Below are 20,189 nucleotides of genomic sequence, written 5' to 3' on the forward strand. Positions count from 1 at the left end.
CAACAAAAATCAATAATAAATCTCGATGATAAGCAATGAGCCCTCAATGCCTATTTATTCTTTTTTCTTTGATAGGTCGGCCTCCTTTTTAAAAAAAAAAAAAAAATTCCTCCACTTCTTCCATCAACCTCTAGAAGCTTTTTTTATTTAATTTATAAAGTTACCTTTAATATATATTTTTTAATCGATAACTTTATAATTAATTCCTCCAAGAAAATGGGACATTACGATTGTACCATATCGTTAATAAATTTGCTTGAATTAAAGTCATCATCAATAAGGAAGAACCCTCTCCATGGACTGTGCCTAAGCAATGAATGGGAGATAAATTAGATAGGATATATTGATATGTGATGGCTACTCTTATGCTCTTAAATCCTGTCCAGGCCTTTCCTTCTCGTTCAAGGTCAAGGAGATGCGGACGAGCAATTTCATACAACAATGCAGCTCTTGTCAAATTTACATCCCCCAAATGTTGTGCTCCGGGAAATCAATCTCAATCTCAGCCAGAGCAGCAACAGCAGGAGAAGATCAGCAACAATGGGGAAAAGAAAGAGAGTAGGCAAATAATGCAAGCAGACTCCACAGACTGGATTGCCTCTTCTTTAACAAGGAGATTTGGCTTCGGTGCAGGCCTCGCTTGGTTCGCCATTCTGGCTTTTGGTGTCGTCTCTGAGCAAATTAAAACCCGCGTTGAGGTTTCTCAGGAGCAACAAAATATCAGGTGCCTTAATATGTCTTTGAGTTTCTCTGAAATTTCCAAATCCTAAAGCATCACAATGTAAATTTAAAAATGCTTCCGACCATGTTTTTAAGTTATGGATACGAGATTTCGAAGGTCTGATCACCATAAAACCTACAATATTTTACCCTGAACACATTCTGACCAGTATAACCCTCTTTAGGCGTGAGTACTAGGATTTTACTATCATTTTACCCTTCACAGGCACGCAAATATTTATACTACAATTAGGTTTTCTTCTCAGGTCACCGATATTGCTTTCTAAATGTCATGAGTGCAACAAACCCTAGTGGACATCCCCTGTTGAATAGCTTCTCCACTCTTTGAGTAATTTTTTCTCGGCAAGAAATAATCACTCGCTCACATTTGTGCATTGAGCATCTGCAGCTGAAAACAAAAATATTCAAAATACAGATCTCAGAAGGCAATGAAATCCTACCGATAAAAAAAAAGGCAGTCAAATTCTGTCCAATGAATGCTGCAAGAGTACATTTTGATTTAAACTATACCGAATTCACATCTGCCTAATCATTCCTGAAAGTAGCTTGAAGCGTTAGGATCCTGCTTCAGTATAAACAGTGTGTTTCTACTTAGTCAGTGCAAAGTATGCCCTTTTCCAAGGCATTTGATTTACCATTATTGAAGCTTCCTCATGCATTTCATAGCAAGCTTGTTTGACAGAGTAGTACTTGAGTTTGCCCTACATATTTATTGTACTGTGAACTGGCCTAAAGATGCGTATAATTTGCCCCCTGTTAAGGCATTTCATTTACCGTTTGTAAAGTTTCCTCATGGATTTCACAGCAAGATTGTCTGAGTAATACTTGAAATTGCCCTGAGTTTTTATATTCTTCGAAGTGGCCTAAAGATATGTATAAATTGCCCTTTTCCAAGGCATTGGATTTACTATTAGTAAAATAATAAATTCCTTCGTGGACTTCACAGCAAGATGTTTGACAGAATAATACTTGAAATTGCCCTAAATATTTGTAGTACAGTGAAGTAGCATAAAGCTGTCTGTAATTTTCGTTTTATATATGCATTGGGTGACAATAATTAATGCATTGGTCTCCAAATTTTGCATGCATATTCAGGTAAAGTCTGTTGAATTTTGTCCAATAATTCTATGTTTTAAATCTTGGATATTCCTTAATGTCAGTATACATGTTCAAGAGGGATTATTAGAGGGTTTTTTTTTTCTGGGATCGATTGTGTGATAGTTTTTTGCATCAACGTTTCGGATCATACTACATGATCCATCACCGGATGCACGGAGGAGGAAATTCCTTTGCTCCTCTGAATCATACTACATGATCCATCACCGGATGCACAGGGGAGCAAATGAAATTTCATTTGCTCCCCTGTGCATCTCAATGATGGATAATCTAGTATGATCCAAAATGCCTTTGCTTCCCTGTGCATCCCAGTGATGGATCATGTAGTATGATCTGAAATGTTGATGCAAAAACTATCCTTTGCTCCCTTGTGCATCCAGACGATGGATAATGCAGTATGACCCGTAACGTTGATGCAAAAAACTATCACATAATTGATCCCAAAAGTAAAAATAATTACCTAATATAGATTGTGGAAATCTGATGAACTTACTAATTAGAGGATGTTATAAGGGAACATACATCCGGACATAAAATTCCCCTATAAGGTTGGCTTAAACAGTTACCTTCAGTTGCCAATGTAAATCAGTGCCTCCATAAGTGACTTGGCTACCTTAGACTTTCAATTTAATGCATCACTGATAACTGTTTTATGGACTTTCAGAGATGTGAAGAGCACCCAAGAAGTGATACTTCCTAATGGGATCAAATATGTGGATCTACGCATAGGTGGAGGTCCTTCACCGAGACCAGGAGATTTGGTAGTGATCAGTTTGCAAGGGAAAATACAAAGCACTGGATATGTATTTGTAGACACATTCTCAGGACGCAAGAGCTCTCTGGCCTTTCTGTTTGGTAATAGGTCCTACGCTAGAGGTATTTGTGAGGGGCTTGAGTACGTTATCAAAACAATGAAAGCTGGTGGAAAAAGAAGAGTTGTAATCCCCCCTGAACTTGGATTTGGGAAGACAGGTGCAGATTTGGATGGCGATATTTTGATACCGCCAGAAGCCACCCTGGAGTATGTAGTTGAACTTCAGAAAGTTTCAATTCCACCTTCTTAATTTGGAGAAGGAAAATTTATGTCCTTCAAGTCACCCTGAATATGTAGTTCAACTTCAGAAAGTTATCCTTAGAAAATGCAATGGCAGTATCTCTATGGAAATGCCTGTGTATCACTATCAATAAATCATATTTCGACTCCCTCTAACATGTAATTTCAATTTGATAAATAAACAGGGGATCAGGTTTTGTCTCCCAGGTTTTTATAAGTCTCGTATTTATTCTTCTTTTGAATTCAATCTTCCCATTTGTTTCCTCTTACATTTTTTCCTAATATCAGTTCTAGTTTGCGGCACTCATGAATAGAACTTGGAATATTGAAAATGTTTAACAATCTATTGTAATTGTAAATAAACCTTTGGTAAAGAAATTATATGTAATTTTTTGTATAAACTTAATTTTTTATTAAAAAATTGTTTTACATTAGCATCTAGGATATGGCTTAAATAGATATTCTTTATTGTGAAGAAAATATGGACTGTTTTGGGAAAAGAGGGATAAAAATTTATTAAAACAGAAAGGATTATAACAAGGAGCTTTGTGCTGAGCAACAAGAACATCAAATTTTTGTAACAACGTAAGGGGAAGCTGCCCCCTATCCATAATATTCCAGCCTAGAGCATGACCGGAAGTCCATTTGGCCAAACAATCAGCAGCTCTATTTCATTCACAAGGAATGTAAGTAAACCTAATAAACTCAAGAGAGGTACAAAAGGGAAGAGTCTGTTTAACAACAGTGGCCAGATGCCAATTAACATCCTCAAGCTCCTATGAGGAAAGCAAGTTCACCACCACTCTCTGAGGAAAACATATGCGTCTATGCCATACACATTTTGACTATATGTATTTAAATATTAGATTTTTTTCATTAATATTAAATATGGTCATAAATATCTCTATTCATGCTTCCATAATCCTAGGGAATGGTCAAAAGCTTTGGGCAACATAGTTTATACATTATTTCTTAAGTATATGGTATTTTCCTAATTGTTTAAATGATGACATACAAAGCATACATCTAAAGTCTTTATTACAATATTGAAAGAGTTAGGACCAATGGACCTCAACAAGACAGACGTAAGTGTCTTGCGGAATATAAATAGACTCGTGAAAAGGAGCTTCCATCCCCCAAAGATAATTTTGTTATTTAGTTCTACACAATATCCGAAGTTCCGAACATCGGGGATTTATGGTGACTTAGAGGGATTGTACGTTAATCGTCGAGAGTGAAACTACATTTGATATTGATGCCCACGCACTGAAATTTAGTTTGTATAGAATGAATGTGTGATAAGGGGTCTTACAAATATTTACAAATTATAGTTCACATTAATTTTGGAATATATTTTTCCCCTTTCTCTTTGAAAAACTTTAGTTTAACTTTCCTTTAGAGAATTGCATACTAAACAAGAGCTCTTTGCGAGCTAGAGTCCCTGTCTTTAAGAAAAAAATCATAGTTTTTTTATTAGATTATACATTGAAATGTAGTATTTGAAGTTGTAATTTTTAAAAGTTACATAGAGCTAAGGTAAAGAAATAAAATATATATTTATTTTAAAAATAAAATAGATGATAATGTAAGTAAAGTGGACTATTGATAATATAATAATAATAGAAGCTATGCAAATGGAATGGATTATAAATCTATTATTAACTATAAACTAACTTAGGATAGAAAAAGAAAAAGAAATAAACTATATATTAAAATGATATTTTCTAAATATTTAAGTGATATTTTGTAAAATAATTTTTTTATAATACAAATTAGTAGCAATTATTAATTAATATTTGTCATATACAACTATAATTTTAAAATAGAAAATATGAATAAATAATATGTTAAAATCAATTAAATTCATAAGACACATGTTTTATTTTTTAACTTTTAATCAAATAGAACTACTCTATTAAATTAATGTTTGTTAAAATAATAATTTTTATACAAAACATAAAAATAATAAATTTAAAATTTTATTTTGAGAAAAACTATTAACAATTAATAAAAAGTTTAAAATTTATAGTAAAAAATTAAAAATTAAAAATAATAATTTATAGACTTTGCAAATCAAATTTTATTTTTTATTTAATGAAAAGCTATTTTGCAAACTATAATGTCTAAGTGGAAACTAGACCCACCCAATTTAGTGGATATAGTGTAGAGTGTAGAATTACTGCATCGTGTCAAAAAGGCAAAGCCTGGCGTACAGACTACTTCAACATGTCAAACACTAGTCTTGTAATTAAATGCCACGTGGAGTCTATTGTCTTTGTTTACGGAAAGTATTTTAGGCTTGACAATCATCAATATTTGTCAGATTATTAATTAAATCTATAAATACATGTGGGGCATAGAAACAAACACAATTAAATCTATAAATACATTTAATTCCCACTATAATCTCTATACCAAATAAAACCCAAAATGGTGCCGACAACACTCCAGAAAACAACAAGTAAGGAGGACAACTTTTTAATCGATTAACAAGAAAATGTCGAGTGCTCTAATTTATGCCACCAATGAAGGGCACAATATGTAGCCACGTGTCCCCCGCAATGAGATTAATTACAGTAAAGAGTTGGGCATCACAGAAGCTCATGATGTGGAAACCCGACCATTGAACTCACTCTACAGTTTCAGCACAGGGTCTGCCATTTACCAACATTAGTACATTTTATGTGCGGTTGTCTGCAAAAAATACTCATATTAAAAAATCGCAAGTCACCACGAGATTGACAAGTCGCCATATAATATGTAGTGTTCTTGTACTGAGTCTGGTGGAGGTGATAGGTATTAAATGTACTTCATCTTCCTTGTTCATATTTTTTTGATTTTTTGAATTGGAAAAAATGACATAAACCCTAGCAAAATTGGGAAGGACCAATAAGAAAATAAAAATAAATCAATCTAAATTAATTTAATAATAAAAACTTCAGCAAACCTTAGAATTTGATTTTTTGAAACTTGACAAATTATTGGGGGGGGGGAGAGTGGGGTGAAAAGAAAACATTAGTTCCCTAACAATAGTTAACAATGAAATGTTTTATATTAGATCTTTCAATGGTAATAATAGATTTGAACATAAATAATAAATTTTACCAAACAACATTAATTTAATTTAGTTAGTCAACATTCAAACCTTTTCAAATTGAACACAAAGCTTATACAAAGTTTATATTGAACTCTAATGAGGCCCACACAACCTCAAGGGCTTCAACCGAAGCTTAAGACTTCCCTCAAAGCCCTATTTTACCACCAGAAAACACTTTATGAGCACTAGTTTACCAATTTGTTAATCTCATTGTGACAGTAGCAATTTGGTGGAAGTGCTAAGAGTGAACTTCTTGGCGTCTTTGGTTTGCATCATCATTCTGTTCTACCATTTTTGACCTCCTTGGAGCATTTAACATAATATGTATGTACTTTTTTTCATTCTTTGTGTTTTTAATGAATATTTAATTAATTTTAATGAATATTTATCTATTTTTAATGAATGCTTGGTTGTTTTTAATGAATTTTTTTTATTGTTTTTTATGAATAAGTTTGAGCTCTGATGAGAAACTAAAGATAGTGTTGGCAGCGCACTAGCATCCTTCATGGGGATTTAGAATGTGGTTTAACAACCACATGTTTCTTTGATAAGTCCAGTGGTTGTATCATGCATTAATAGGTTGATGTTCAAATCCACGTACGCCACACCGAGTAAGGGGATTGTTGGCATTGTGCCAACATCCCTTGTGAGAATTTGTGACATGGCTTAACAACCTTATGTGTCTCGTAGAAGTATAGTGCTTCTATCATACATTAACAAGTCAAACTTTTGGTATGACAATTGCTACTTCTAAGAGATAGTTATAGTCAAAACTTGAACATGTAACAAGAACAAGAGTTGTAGTGCTTAAAATATACATTCTAAACTATTAATCTATTTTGAACGTGGTGAAGATTAATGGTTTCAAAAGGAAGAGCACAAAAAGTGGTCTTATTTTTAGGGAAAAAAAACATAGCATGTTTTGTGCTCTTGCTAAAATGTCAATTTTTTTATATATAGGATTTCTAAAATTGATTTAGCGAGAAATTAGATAGCACCATGTAGTTAATCTTTGATTGTTTGAGATAATTTTTAAAGAATATATATATTTTTAGTAATTTTTAAAGTGGACACATTCTGATAAACAGGAATTTGAGAGCAATTGCTCATAATTTTTTTGAAAATCGATTAAAAATAAATTTTTTTTATCAATGTTTGTAGAATAAAGTCTACTTTACAAATTTTGATTTTTAAGATTTGATAAATGCACCAAAAAATCTATTCCCAAAATAGCACATATTAGTTTTGACAAAAAAATAGATGTACTAAAAAATAAGTTAAAGATAAAAAACTTAACATAATTAAAATTTGAAAAGGGTTGTATTGTTATATAGCTAAGAAAGAGCTTGACACTATTGAGGTGTTTTTTTGTTTGTATTAAAATACACAAACTTGATGGAGACCATGACAAAAAGTGTGGGAATTCTTTTCATTTTTTAGAAAAATGCATCTCATGCCTCACTTGGTCATCCAAGCTATTGGGTTGGATGGCCAATGCAAATTCAAGCAAAATGTTAGGTATTTCCCTTGCAATGTATTTGGCATGTCAAACATGGTGCATGACATATTTCACTGAGTTAAAAAAATGCATATTTAACATTTGGTGTGCACTAAATTTGGTGCTAGCCATATGATTTATATTGGAAATCTCTCTCTCTCTCTCTCTCTCACACACACACACACACACACACACACACACACAATAAGGCTTAGAGTTAGGGTTGAGGATTGATAATGGATAGTTAAGGTTTTACATTTCAATCCCCACTCTCTCTCAGTTTGTCCCATGCTCTCTTCTCTTCTTCACATGTCCCCATCATCCACATCTTTATCCCTCCCTCACTTCATTATATTTCCCTCTACTTTCTAGTAGATCACCTATCTCTCTCTTGATCAATTTTTAGGGAACATGGTATATGGTATTGGGTTTACTATAGAAGATACATGTTTCAAGGTTTAGGGTACATAGGGTAGAGGGTATTGACCCCCACACCCTCTCTACCTATTCACTTATCTCTCTCCACTCTAGGTTTGTCCCTTGGGTTCTTCCTCTCCCCCCCTCGTATCTTCCCCTCACTCCTTACCCCCACATTTATCTCGCTCCCCTACTTTTATTCTCTTCTCCCTCTCCAATGTAGGAGCACCTTGGAAAAGCAATAAGGATCTATTCAATGGGTAGTCTAATTTTGTTTCTAGTTAGTCTACAAGACCCTATGGGTCATTTGATGTAAGCGTGTACTAAGGAATCTTGAAGTGAAGTCAGGTTTTGGGCCTAAATGGAATTTAGGGACATTTAGAACCATATTGGTCAAAGAGGTTCAATACTTGACATTTGTAGCACTCCAAGGAGATCTACAAGATAAACTCTAGTAGTGAAGAAAATGGAGCAAGCTAAGAGTGAACTTAATGAAGCTTCAAGGAAAAAGGAAAAAGCTCATGGCCCTAGCACCAAGAAGCCAAAGATTATAGTGACGAAGAAGAGCACCAAAGAGAAGGAAACAAAGAAATATGAAGAATTAGAGGTTGAACATAATGAATTGTAGAAGAGGCAAAAGAACCAGAGATAGACTTAGATGCAAAAAGAAGAAAATGGAAACTAAATATAAAGAAGGTTATTGTACCATCTTAAAATGGATGCACTTCATGTTGAGACCTTTTATCCCTCCATAGTGTGGTTTTATTTTCTTTTTCTTCTCTCTCAATCAATCTCATGCTTCTTTTTCTTTTCTCACCTTCTAATATGGTCTTTAAGGTGTTGCTTTGCCACCTTTTCTAGTCACAACTTTAGGTAGGCCTGGTATTTTCCCATTTCATATACACATTTTTTTGGGCCTTTCTGAGATCTTTTTTCTCCCTCCTTGAGATCAAGGTCGACCCAAGTCAACATAGTCGTTTGGAGCCCAAAAGGCCTTGAGTTTTCCAATTGATTTATTTTGTTCCTCACTTGACCCAAATTGTTTTCCCACCCAAAAATCAGTATAAAAGGAGGCTTGGGGGATTTATTTTTACATTTGGTCTTTACAAGGCATCCACAAGCAAGCAATCAATCAAGGCATTCTTCTTAAGGAAAACATCTCCAAGCATTCAAGTCTAAGCACCTCCTTTTTGCATCAAGCTTCCTCCTTCAAGGTGGTAGTGGAGTTTGGATCTAAGGAGAATATCTACCATTCAATCTCTTCCATTATTCATCATGGCATATCACATACATCTCCATACATGAGGTTTTGGCTTCTTATGGTTTCTTTGAGTCAAGGATACTGCACTTACATAATTGATCACTTATCAAATGCAACTACATCCATGGAGGTAATTGTATCTTTCATTTGATATTATTTAGTCTTACTACATGCAAGCATTTCTTCTTTCAATTATATTTTAATTCAAGGTTGATTCTTCAATCTAGGGCTTGACTGAGGCAAGCCCTCATCCACCAAACAACAAAAACCCTTCATTTTCCGTGTGTAGGAGTAGGCTATCAAAATTGCAATTGTGGATTTGGAAATAACCTACTAAGAGCTTTCTAGAGGACTTGGTTCAACCTTTTTAATAGTGCCCTAGTACACGATGAACTCAAGAAAACTTGACCGATCAAGTTACAACTAGGTCGACCTGGTCCTTGGTGCTTTTCTAGAAAATAGTTTATGAGTTTTGTCTGCTTCACCACTTCCTTTGGGAATCCATAGTTAAATATTCAAAAATAGGTTTACATCTAACGTTTTCAGAGCTAAAATAAATCCCTATTTACACATCTTTCATATTTTATTTCCTTTCATCTTTTGGCCTATATCTAGATCTTAATTGGGTTGCTTACTTACATTTAGGACCTAGATCTATCTTACACTTCTCATTTAATCAATGAAATCAAATGCATCTTTATATTTAAAAATCTTTAATCAACTATATATTGCATTAAAGAGGCCTTCCTAGTGTACTTCCTTGATGATACTTTTTTTTTTGTATTGGAATCCCTTTATCACACTTGGGTTTTGCTAATCTAAACTTGGTTTCATTTAGAGTTATGCATGGAAGCCCCTCTTTCTCTTGTATTTTAAATACCTTAGCTGTGCAAAGTGGAGGCCCACATCCTATTAAAGTGCTTCCATTTTTCCACTAAACATTTTGGTGTACCTGATTGCATCAACTCTTTCTTTTATGGTGTTAGATTGCTCTTTTTTCTAGATTTAGAGTTAGATTCCTTCTTGGTGTGTCTAGATCCACTTGTTTGTGTTAGTGGTATTTAGATCTCCTTTTGCATTTACATTGTTTTCATACAGATTGCATGTCATATATCTGAATTTTGCATTTAGTTCACTCTTAGATTGCATTTCATCTCCTTTCAAAGGGATTGTTGTCTTTATTTTCAAGTTATCTTCATGATCTTCAAATATTCCATTTAGTGCACATAATGACACTTCCATGTGTTCTTTCATTGAGGCTCATCTTTTTAAAGATGGAGTTGATCAAACCCTAGTAAGTCATGATATTCCTACAATTTTGGATGAACCCTTAGATAAGGAAGTGGATTGCTCCCTTCCTCATGAGATAACTTTTACACACTTTGATGATAGTATTATGTATCCTAATGATCAACCTCTTTCTATACATTTCATTGATGCTCCTTCTATAGATGAGGCTTTGATGAGCTATGTTTTTTCTTCTCCTAAGACTACCGTAGTGGTGGGGGACCACACATTTGATGCTCCTTCTTATTCCTTTCTTGAGATGTCTCACTTCAATTTAGGTCTTGTTGGAAAGAATGATTCTTATGACTTTATTCTAACCAATTCAAACTTAGATCAAAAGGATCCTATGCACATTGACTCTATAATTTGATTCTCAACTTTTCAAGATTGGAAAATCCTAGATTCTTCACCAACATTCTCCATTCTTAACTTTGTGTATCAAACACCTTTATTTGATGAGTACATGCATATTGAATGTTTAATCTAATTGCGCCTAATAGATCTTCTTTTTCTATGCTCTATTTTTCTTTTTAGTTCATCGCCTATGTTATCTTTCATTTAGCTTGCAATGTTGAATGATATCTTTTTCACGATCATTTTAATTGATTAACCTACATCCCTATTATGTTGCTCCTAGTTATGCGACATTGTTAGCCTATCTTTTGGGGGATCCTTATCCTACATTGTGAGAAACCTAATAGTCACTTCCCTTGATTCCTCACTTGAGGGGAAAGAGCCCCATTTCCTCTTTCTATCTATACCATAGGATCTATTTTCTCCCTTTGATAATGTTAGAGTAATAAGATATTCTTATTAACTCTAGTTTTCTCAAGCTAAACTTTAGGCATATAATAATTAATTCTTTTATTAATTATAATTATGCAACCTAGGATATTTCTCTTTAGGCTTTCTACCTTTTAGGTTTTATCTTTCTCCTTTTATAAGGATAGTTATTGTAAATCTACTTTTCATTCACTTTTTGACTAATAACAATTTATCTTTTTGCTCATCAAGAATATCTCCTCTATGGATCTGTTAATTCCAACCACCATAGTTTTTTCTTCTCTCTTTCTTTTTCAAGTGTTTGCATGCAGTGATTCTTGGGAGTTGTGGGGTTGATAATTCATCAACTTCAACATGGTATCAAAACTTCAGACTTTCATGCTGCAAACACTTAAAATTGTCCTAAACACTATATTAATTGATTTAATATTTCTGTTGACACTATAATTGATTATTTATTAATTAATTATATTTTTCATATTCTTCTACTTATTAAATTAAATTTATTTAATTAAATAGGTTCATTTCTCTAATGTATTTAAATTTAATTTAAATACTTCCGCTCTAATGTATTAAATTCATTTAATGCATAGTGCTCCATAAATCCCCTTTTAAATAAATTTTAATTTATTTAATTCCTTCCACTTCATTAAATTCTTTAATCCTGTTATTAAGTTAAATTTTATTTAATTTAATCCTAATCTCATCCTAAAACCTAGTCTACACCCATCACTCTCATCCTTCTAAGACTATCCATTAATTAATCCCACTTTATTACCCTAAAACTCTTTTAATCACCTCTTTAGCAACCTCTTCGAAAAAGTACCCTTACACCTTTGTCCCCCACTCCTTTCCCTAAGGTTGCTCACACATGTGAGCACACCTTGAGCCTCTCAACCATAAAAGACTCTTTTTGACTTTTGCATGGCTTGTCCTTTAGCCCATGTGTCTCCCTTGTGGCACCTATGTGGATTCCACATAAATGCCACCTCCTCAAGGCCTCTCTCAAACCAATAAAAAGAGCCTTTGTCTCAAGCAGTTTTCATCTCCCTTATTTGCATTGTTATCATAATAGTTTAGAGTTAGAGCTTTCTTAGAAATTTTCATATTGCCACTAACCCTTTGGTAGTTGTTTACTTCTTGCATTTTTTTCTTATTCATGATAGTATTGCACTCTTAGATTTGTTTTCTACATCCCCTTCCATTATTCATTGAGTGCTCTCAAGAATGGTTGCTTCCACAGCCATCTCTTGAAGCATTTTTCATCATTTAGCTTAGTTGCATGATTCATTATTGCATCTTTCATATCATTGGGATTCATAGTTGTGTTTGGGAGAGCACATCTACATTCCTCACACTTAAGCACACAAACAAGGCCTCTTATGGGTGCCCTTGTTGAGCCACTTTGAGGTTGTGTGAGGACTCTTGTTTATCAGTTGCATTAGTTTTAAAATATAATATTAGTTAGTAGTTTTCTTGATTTTGATATTATGATAAGCACATGCTACTAATGTTTTATTGTTTATGCGAGCTCTTGACAGATTAGGTTTTCACACATACACATGCCCCTGTTCTCTTCATGAGAGGTTTGAGTTTAGTTTTTAGATCTGTTATTTTTTAGAGATTTTTTGTATTGGATTAAGGGGTTCACTTTTTTTTTTTTTTTTTCCCGGTGCACTTTGAGCCTAAACAAACCTCATTGTTGGATTGGTAGTGCCCAAAAAACCTATATTTCCATATAAAATTTGTCAAATTTGGACATAGTTGGTTAGTAAGACAAAAATTTGCTCCCAAATCTAGGCACTCCTCCCAAGATGATTTTTTTTCAAAATTTATTTGATACATATTTTTTTAATTAGAAAAACAAAAACAAAAAACGTTTATTAAAAAAGTTCAATGCTTTCATAATAAAAGCATGAATGCCTTAAAAAAAAAAAAATGCTTGGACTTCAAAAGGGATGACATCAACACAAACACAACAATATCTTTATCAGTGTTGACAACAGTGCTTGCATCAATGCTAACATCATTAGTCTTTAATGCATAATTTGACAATCTTTTAACCATCATGCATTTAATTTATTCTATCCTAAAAGTTGTTGATGGTTTTTTGGCCATATCTTGGGCATACAGAGGTATTTTTTTGAAAAATCATATATCATCGAAAATCTCTTTCTGAGCCCTTTATGATGGTGTAGATTATTTTGTGGTTTGGTGCCATTTGGTTTCCTATTTATGCAATTAAAGCCAAAGGTTCTATTTTGCACTCTGGGAGTCATGTCTTGAGCACCTAGACTTCATTTTTTGAATTCTTTATATCGTTGGAAAGGTCTTTTTGTACTCTTTCTACTAATGCTAGTTTTTTTTCTAGATTCTTATCTAGGAACATTTTATTCGTTATTTTTGTATTTTTGTATTCTAGTGGATATCTTGGTTGTTTCAAGTCTGGGGATCGATTTTGTTGCTTTAGATGATTCTTCATGGGTTGTACTATTTGTTGTATCATCCTTATGTGTCTTCTGATCCTAGTTGACATCCTTTTGTAGCATTTTTGAAAACACATTGAGATAAAGTGCCACTCTATTGCATTTCAAGATCTTGCACATCTTTGTGTTTTGTTGTACACACACTACATTATAATGTATCTTGAGGGTTTCATGTTGGCCATATTCACCATCTTTCTATGTCATGTGAGTGTTTCTTCCATGAAATTAGCCTCATGATGTGTTAATGACACATACCATTATAGGCATTTATACTTCTTATGCACTCTCAATGTTCCTAGTTCTTTTTTCTACAACATATATTGAATTCGATTTCATTGTTCCTGTCTTACCTCTGAACATTATAAGGGGTTTTGTTGGTTCAATCGATTGAGCTATCTATATAGTATTTGATCCTATATACTAGGAGATTGCAGTGGCTGGATACCTATGCATTTGGGTAAGATGGATTATTTACCATATGGATACTCTTTCATTCCTATTTTTGGAGGCCATCAAGATATCTTCCATCTTCAATTGATCATCTTTTTAGACTTAGTCTTCTCTACCTAGTCATATCCTATTCAATGAAGGTTCTTTGGATCAATAGTTTGACAATGTTTGCAGCTTCATGCTTTAGTAGTGTTCTTCATGATCATCCTTTTGTTCCTATCTTCTAGAAAATTCTTTCCATCTCTTTTTGGAGTAGGGTTTTTCCCATGTGGTTTCCTCTATTTCTCTTCTTTACAAAGATTTGGTTGTACTTGGGTACCTGATTAGGCCTTTATTGCCGAGATGCATTTACATTTTCTTTTAATAGTATTTTCTAGGTTGTTAGCTACTCCCTAAGTTTATCTTAAGAAAAGGTGTTAGAGTAATAAGATATTCTCATTAATTCCAGTTTTCTTAAGCTAAACGTAATAATTAATTCTTTTATTTATTATTATGATGCAACCTAGAATATTCCCCTTAGGGTTTCTACCTTTTAGGTTTTACCTTTTTCATTTTATAAAGATGGTAATTGTAAATCTATTTTCCATTCACTTTTTGGTTAAAATTTATTTATCTCTTTCTCATCAAGAATGTCTCCATCCCCAATAACTTTTTCTTCTCTCTTTCTATTACAACTATTTGCATGTAGTGATTCTTATGATCTGTGGGGTTGATCTTCATCAACTATAAGAGATAATTTATTTTCCTTTTATATGATGACATATTTTCTTGCATTCACTTATTATTATTATGTATGGACTAACATCCTAAGTGCAATATTATGTTTCATTGAATTCACATGTCTGGTATAAATTGAAATCACTTAGGGAGGTGTAACGTGTCCTTATTATTTTCTTTTTCAATGCATCTAATATCCTTCATGAATTTGCATTACCTTATAATTCTATGTTCTCTCTTCCATTCATTTTTTGTGTTACATAGGGATTAGCACCCTGAGTACAATCTTATTCTTGGAAGTGCATCTTTATTATAAAGAATCTCTCATTTAGGGCATATATTGGATTTTCTTCTTCTTTCTTTTCAAGGATACATTATCCCTTTATTGTCTCTTTAATGATAACTAAGTAGGCATAATGTTGTATCCTTTCATATCCCCCCTTCATTTATGTATAGATTGCATTATTTTATGGAATACTCTTATCTTTGGCTATGAAAATATTTGTTACATGCATGATCATGTCTCTATGCATAGAATATGTCTTTGAATACCTTGGATTTTACCACTTCTCATTTGATAATTATCAATAGTTTACTTAATATGTGATATATTTTCTATTATCTTATGTTGTTTAGAGTTGGGTATCGTATGATGTTTCTTTCTTCAATTATCTATGGCATTGCATTATTATATTATACTTCTTGTTGGATATGGAATGTTTGAGTTTTGTGCATGACTATCAGTTGTTTCTTACGATTTATCTTTATACCTTATGATATTTTGTTATATAATCCTACCATATATTTTGTTTCTTGTCACACACTTGGGGGGGTAAGGTTCCTCTATACATTCTTTATCTCTCTTTGTCTAAGGATCAACTTTTCTTAGTGTAGGGGCATTTTCTTATCACGTGACATTCTTTTCCTAAAAGGAATGGTGTCTTGGTCATGACTCTCTCTTTTATACAAGAGGTGCATGCCTTTGATCATCACCTCTTCTTTATTTGTGAAACTATGTTAATTATAAACATCTTCCCTTACTATGTGATTCAAACTTTGTTATCCTTCATCCAAGGATCCCTATTCCACCTATACTTAGGGGGTTGAATAGGTGCATTCTTGTTCTTCTATCTCTCTCTTTTGTCTTGTATTTGGTATGTTTGTTCATGAAGCTCCTTTTGAAGGTAGATGTATTGTCCATGAGATATCTTCCTTACAAGGGTTGTTTCTCATAGGGAACATATCTACTCATAATTTATATATATTCTTTGCTTATAAGAGTTGGCTTTCTTTTCTAAGTTTATGGTACACATTGTTGTATAAAAGAGGTGCATGCCTTTGATTATCACCTCTTCTTTATTTGTGAAACTATGTTAATTATAAACATCTTCCCTTACTATGTGATTCAAACTTTGTTATCCTTCATCCAAGGATCCCTATTCCACCTATACTTAGGGGGTTGAATAGGTGCATTCTTGTTCTTCTATCTCTCTTTTGTCTTGTATTTGGTATGTTTGTTCATGAAGCTCCTTTTGAAGGTAGATGTCTTGTCCATGAGATATCTTCCTTAAAAGGGTTGTTTCTCATAGGGAACATATCTACTCATAATTTATATATATTCTTTACTTATAAGAGTTGGCTTTCTTTTCTAAGTTTAGAGGGTATCTCCTTGTTGATAGAAGTATTTATCCTTGATTCTCTTCCTTATAATGTCTATGGTTTGATAGTCATCATAAGGAGGGAGAATAAATACACCCTCCTTGTACATATTATTTCCATGGGGTAGAGATTATGGGTTCTAAGTATGACTTAAGGTACTTCAGCCTTGAGCACTTGGTATGATTTCTAGGTCATCCTCAAATCTATAAAATATTTCTTCATCTCCTTTGTACAAAAAAGAATATGTGCTAAAGCCTATATGCAGGTAATAAATATAAGTTTCTTAAATCATTAATGGGTATCAGTGACACTTTCCCATCCCGAGGAAATGCACCTTGTTACTTTTTGTTTTTGCTAAATCCCTCCTAAGGTAACACGCGCGCGCACGCACGCACACACACACACACACACACACACACACACACACACACACACTCTATGGTACCATTAAATTGATCTATAGGAGGAAATACATACACATACACACATAAGCTATTGAAAAGTGCACATGATTGGCTACCAGACACATAAACCCGTTACACTATTTGATCATGGTTTTGTATTTTTATTTTTCAAGACTGACTATTAACCACACAAACCTATCAGACCATTCAATCCTTCCTCTTTCCGATTCTATTAGAATTTACAAGTGGGAAGATATACTTTTGAGAGGGGGGGAGGGGGGGGGAGGGGGGGTGTTGCGGGGGCAGGGTGAATTAGAAGTAACTAACTTTAACCTTTTAAAACCTTTTAGCTGAAATCATTCACATGCATCTAGTATATCTACTTAACATGAATGATAAAGACATGCATGAAAATAGATAACACAAGATTTGGTAACCCAAAAACCCTCCAAAATGAGAAGGTAAAACTAGGGTGGGGATGACACCCACAAAGTATCACTGCAACAGTATGTAACTATTTAAGGTTACAAAGTTTGACCACTTCCAATGGTTTGCCTTATGAAAGGCTTGTCCTATTAAAGACTTTATACCCTGTTAAAAGTGACCTAGTTAAAGGATTTACAAACATTCACTTGGAATGTTACCTTGTTAAGGGATTTAGCACCTTGTTTAAAAGCTTACAACATGGCTATTAAACCAACCTATCATCATAGGATTTTCATTCCTAATACAATTGCTAGAGAGTATTAGAAAGTCTTGACCTGATGACTTGCAATCTTCAATTGTTGATTCTAGATCCTTGTTCTACTATGTTTGTTCTGATCCTTGCTTGATCTGATATATCTCTCCTCAAAATTTTGATTGCTTTGTTCTGATCAAATGAATTCTACAATGCTACTCTTCCTTCTAAGTATTTAAACACCCCTCTAAACTTTTCTATAATTCACCCATACACTTCTCACATTCATTACACACAATGGGGTTTCATCCTCCTTTTAAAGGCTTTGAAGACTTACGGTTAGGTATGAATCTATGATCAGTATTCAGTCTTCTTTTCCCTCTCAATTCATTCACTTTTCCTACTTTTTCTATTGGTTGCATGCCTTCTCCATTTTTCTTATTGGCTACATGCAGATTTCATAGGAAATGCAAAAGATTCAATCTTATCTTCAAGATCCTTCAAGATTCATCTTAAGTCAGCTTCAAAAATGGTTTACATCTGAGTTTGTGAAGGCACAAACTCATATGCAGATTCTGTGTTACTATGCACTTACTATTTGCTAATGCTCAACATATAGGAATTCTATCTCACTCGGCTCCTATAGTAATTTTGTTTCACTCAGCATCTATACTATTCTCGACACCTATAGTGACTCAACATCACTTATCACTCGACACTTGAATCTTGTTCAACATCTGAAGTTCACTTGGCACCTATTAAATTTCTGGCACTATAGCTTGGCATCTATATTATACTCGGTATCATCTTTGAGAATTGGTTAAGTGTGTTGACACTCAATTGTCAAAACCAATATGAGACCAACAATCTCCCCCTTTGACATGAGTGGCAAAAACACTTAACTAAACATTATGAATATGATCTCTATGAGTATACTGCACATTCTATTCGACATATGTACACAACTTCAAAAACTTGTTCAAAATTTTGTAGATGATAACATACCTCAAAATCTTGTAACTCCCCCTAAGTTGATGTGTCATTTCTATAACCAAAATTCCCTTAAACTGAATTTGTCTCATGCTGGCATTCTATTATCTGCCTTATCATTCCTTTGCCTCTGTTTCTATGTATGTTATTTCTGGTCTGTTTGTACTCACCCTGTGTTTTTGCTCCCCCTTTCACACATCTTCTTACAATTTTTGTTATCCTTTTGGCTTTATTTCCTTATTTCTCTAAGATTCAAAATTTTATTGTCTCCCCCTTTGGATATATCTCCCCCATATCTACATAATTTATTACTCTCTCATTCTTATTATCTCCTATCTTTATTATATCTCCCCCTTACATGAATATCTCCACCTTTTTGACACTTATGTCAAAGGCTCCTAAGAATAAATCAAATATTTAGCCAAAGATGTTTTATTTACCTCCATTATCATCTTCAAAGAAGCATCCCAATTATCTAAGGCAATTTTTAGTGCTTTGAGCTGGATGGCTATCTCTACTACAAGATGTACAAGGCCTTCTAAGGTAGAAAGATTAGGGTCTTTCTTTAAAACATTTTCTGCATAGGCCACTTCTTTATGTAGTACTTCCAGATGTGGGGTGATAGTAGACTGAATTTGCATCAATTTGGCCTTAGCATTAGCCTTTTCTACTATTAATACAACTAACTCCTTCTGAGTGTGAAGCATTGTGGCAAAATGCTTCTCACTTTGAGCTGGATCTTTATGTAGTTGTGTGCTAGATATCTTAAGATTCCTTTCCAAGCTCAGTATTCTCTAGCTAGATTCTTGTGTGAAATATGATGAGTCACACAATTTGGAGTATAATGAGAATACGTTCCCAAGTACTATTTTTACCTTTTCTATCTTCTTGGCCAGTTCCACTTGTGTTAGTGCTATCTCACTAGATATTTTCTCATTAACTTCCATTTGAAACTTTTTTTGAGACCATTCTAATAATTTAACATTGGTTTCAAGGTCTTCATTTTGTATCTGGTCCACTATGTTAAACAATTTCTCCATGATAGGCTTTGTTTCATCAGGTACAAGCAAGCTAAATGCATCAAGGAATATGTTTTTGATCTCTATTAATGCTTGCATTTGTCTATACTCATTTCTAAGTATCTCTTGCTACTTCTTCCTTTCTAGTGCCACTTGCAGTTCATTGATCTATACCAAGTTCATTGTTTTGTAGTCATAACTGGGTATGCCTATTTCTTCATCAAGTGCAAGGTATCCATAGTGAAGTACCCATGCTACCTTGGTGGAGCTCGAGCCTGGTGCTGAGATTTGCAGTGGTACTACATCAGTGCTCGACTACTTGGTAGGAGTCCCTGAGGTAGGCAAGTTTACAAGTGTCTATATTCCCTCTTGCTCTCTTTCCTTGGGGGTTTTCTCCTCTTCCTTATCTTCTTCTCTTTTGCCTTGATCAATGACAATGATTTGAGGAGGTGCACCTTGGCTTTGTGTTGTAGGAACATCTTGTCCTATTTACTCCTTTGCTGACTCCTCGGCAGTTGTTGTTGCTATTAT

At 33.8% G+C, this 20,189-nt stretch overlaps 1 protein-coding gene across 1 annotated transcript; it reads left to right on the forward strand.

Annotated features, from left to right (window-relative positions):
* The first annotated feature begins 258 nt into the window (after positions 1-258).
* Positions 259-3,128, forward strand: LOC149565223 (FKBP-like peptidyl-prolyl cis-trans isomerase family protein). Its single transcript, XM_089818776.1, has 2 exons — positions 259-724; positions 2,522-3,128. Exons 1-2 carry the CDS (start codon positions 354-356, stop codon positions 2,919-2,921), a joined length of 771 nt encoding a protein of 256 aa, XP_089674902.1. The 5' UTR covers positions 259-353; the 3' UTR covers positions 2,922-3,128.
* Positions 3,129-20,189: the final 17,061 nt, after the last annotated feature.

This window comes from Cupressus sempervirens, chromosome 3, assembly GCF_028749045.1.
Source record: "Cupressus sempervirens isolate cs-2001-9-10 chromosome 3, ASM2874904v1, whole genome shotgun sequence".
NCBI lineage: Eukaryota > Viridiplantae > Streptophyta > Pinopsida > Cupressales > Cupressaceae > Cupressus > Cupressus sempervirens.

Excerpts from the sequence above, each read along its gene's own strand:
- LOC149565223 (XM_089818776.1), top strand. The coding sequence starts at position 354 with ATGGCTACTCTTATGCTCTTAAATCCTGTCCAGGCCTTTCCTTCTCGT. Across the intron at positions 725-2,521 it reads CAGGAGCAACAAAATATCAG|AGATGTGAAGAGCACCCAAG; the intron begins GTGCCTTAATAT and ends ATGGACTTTCAG.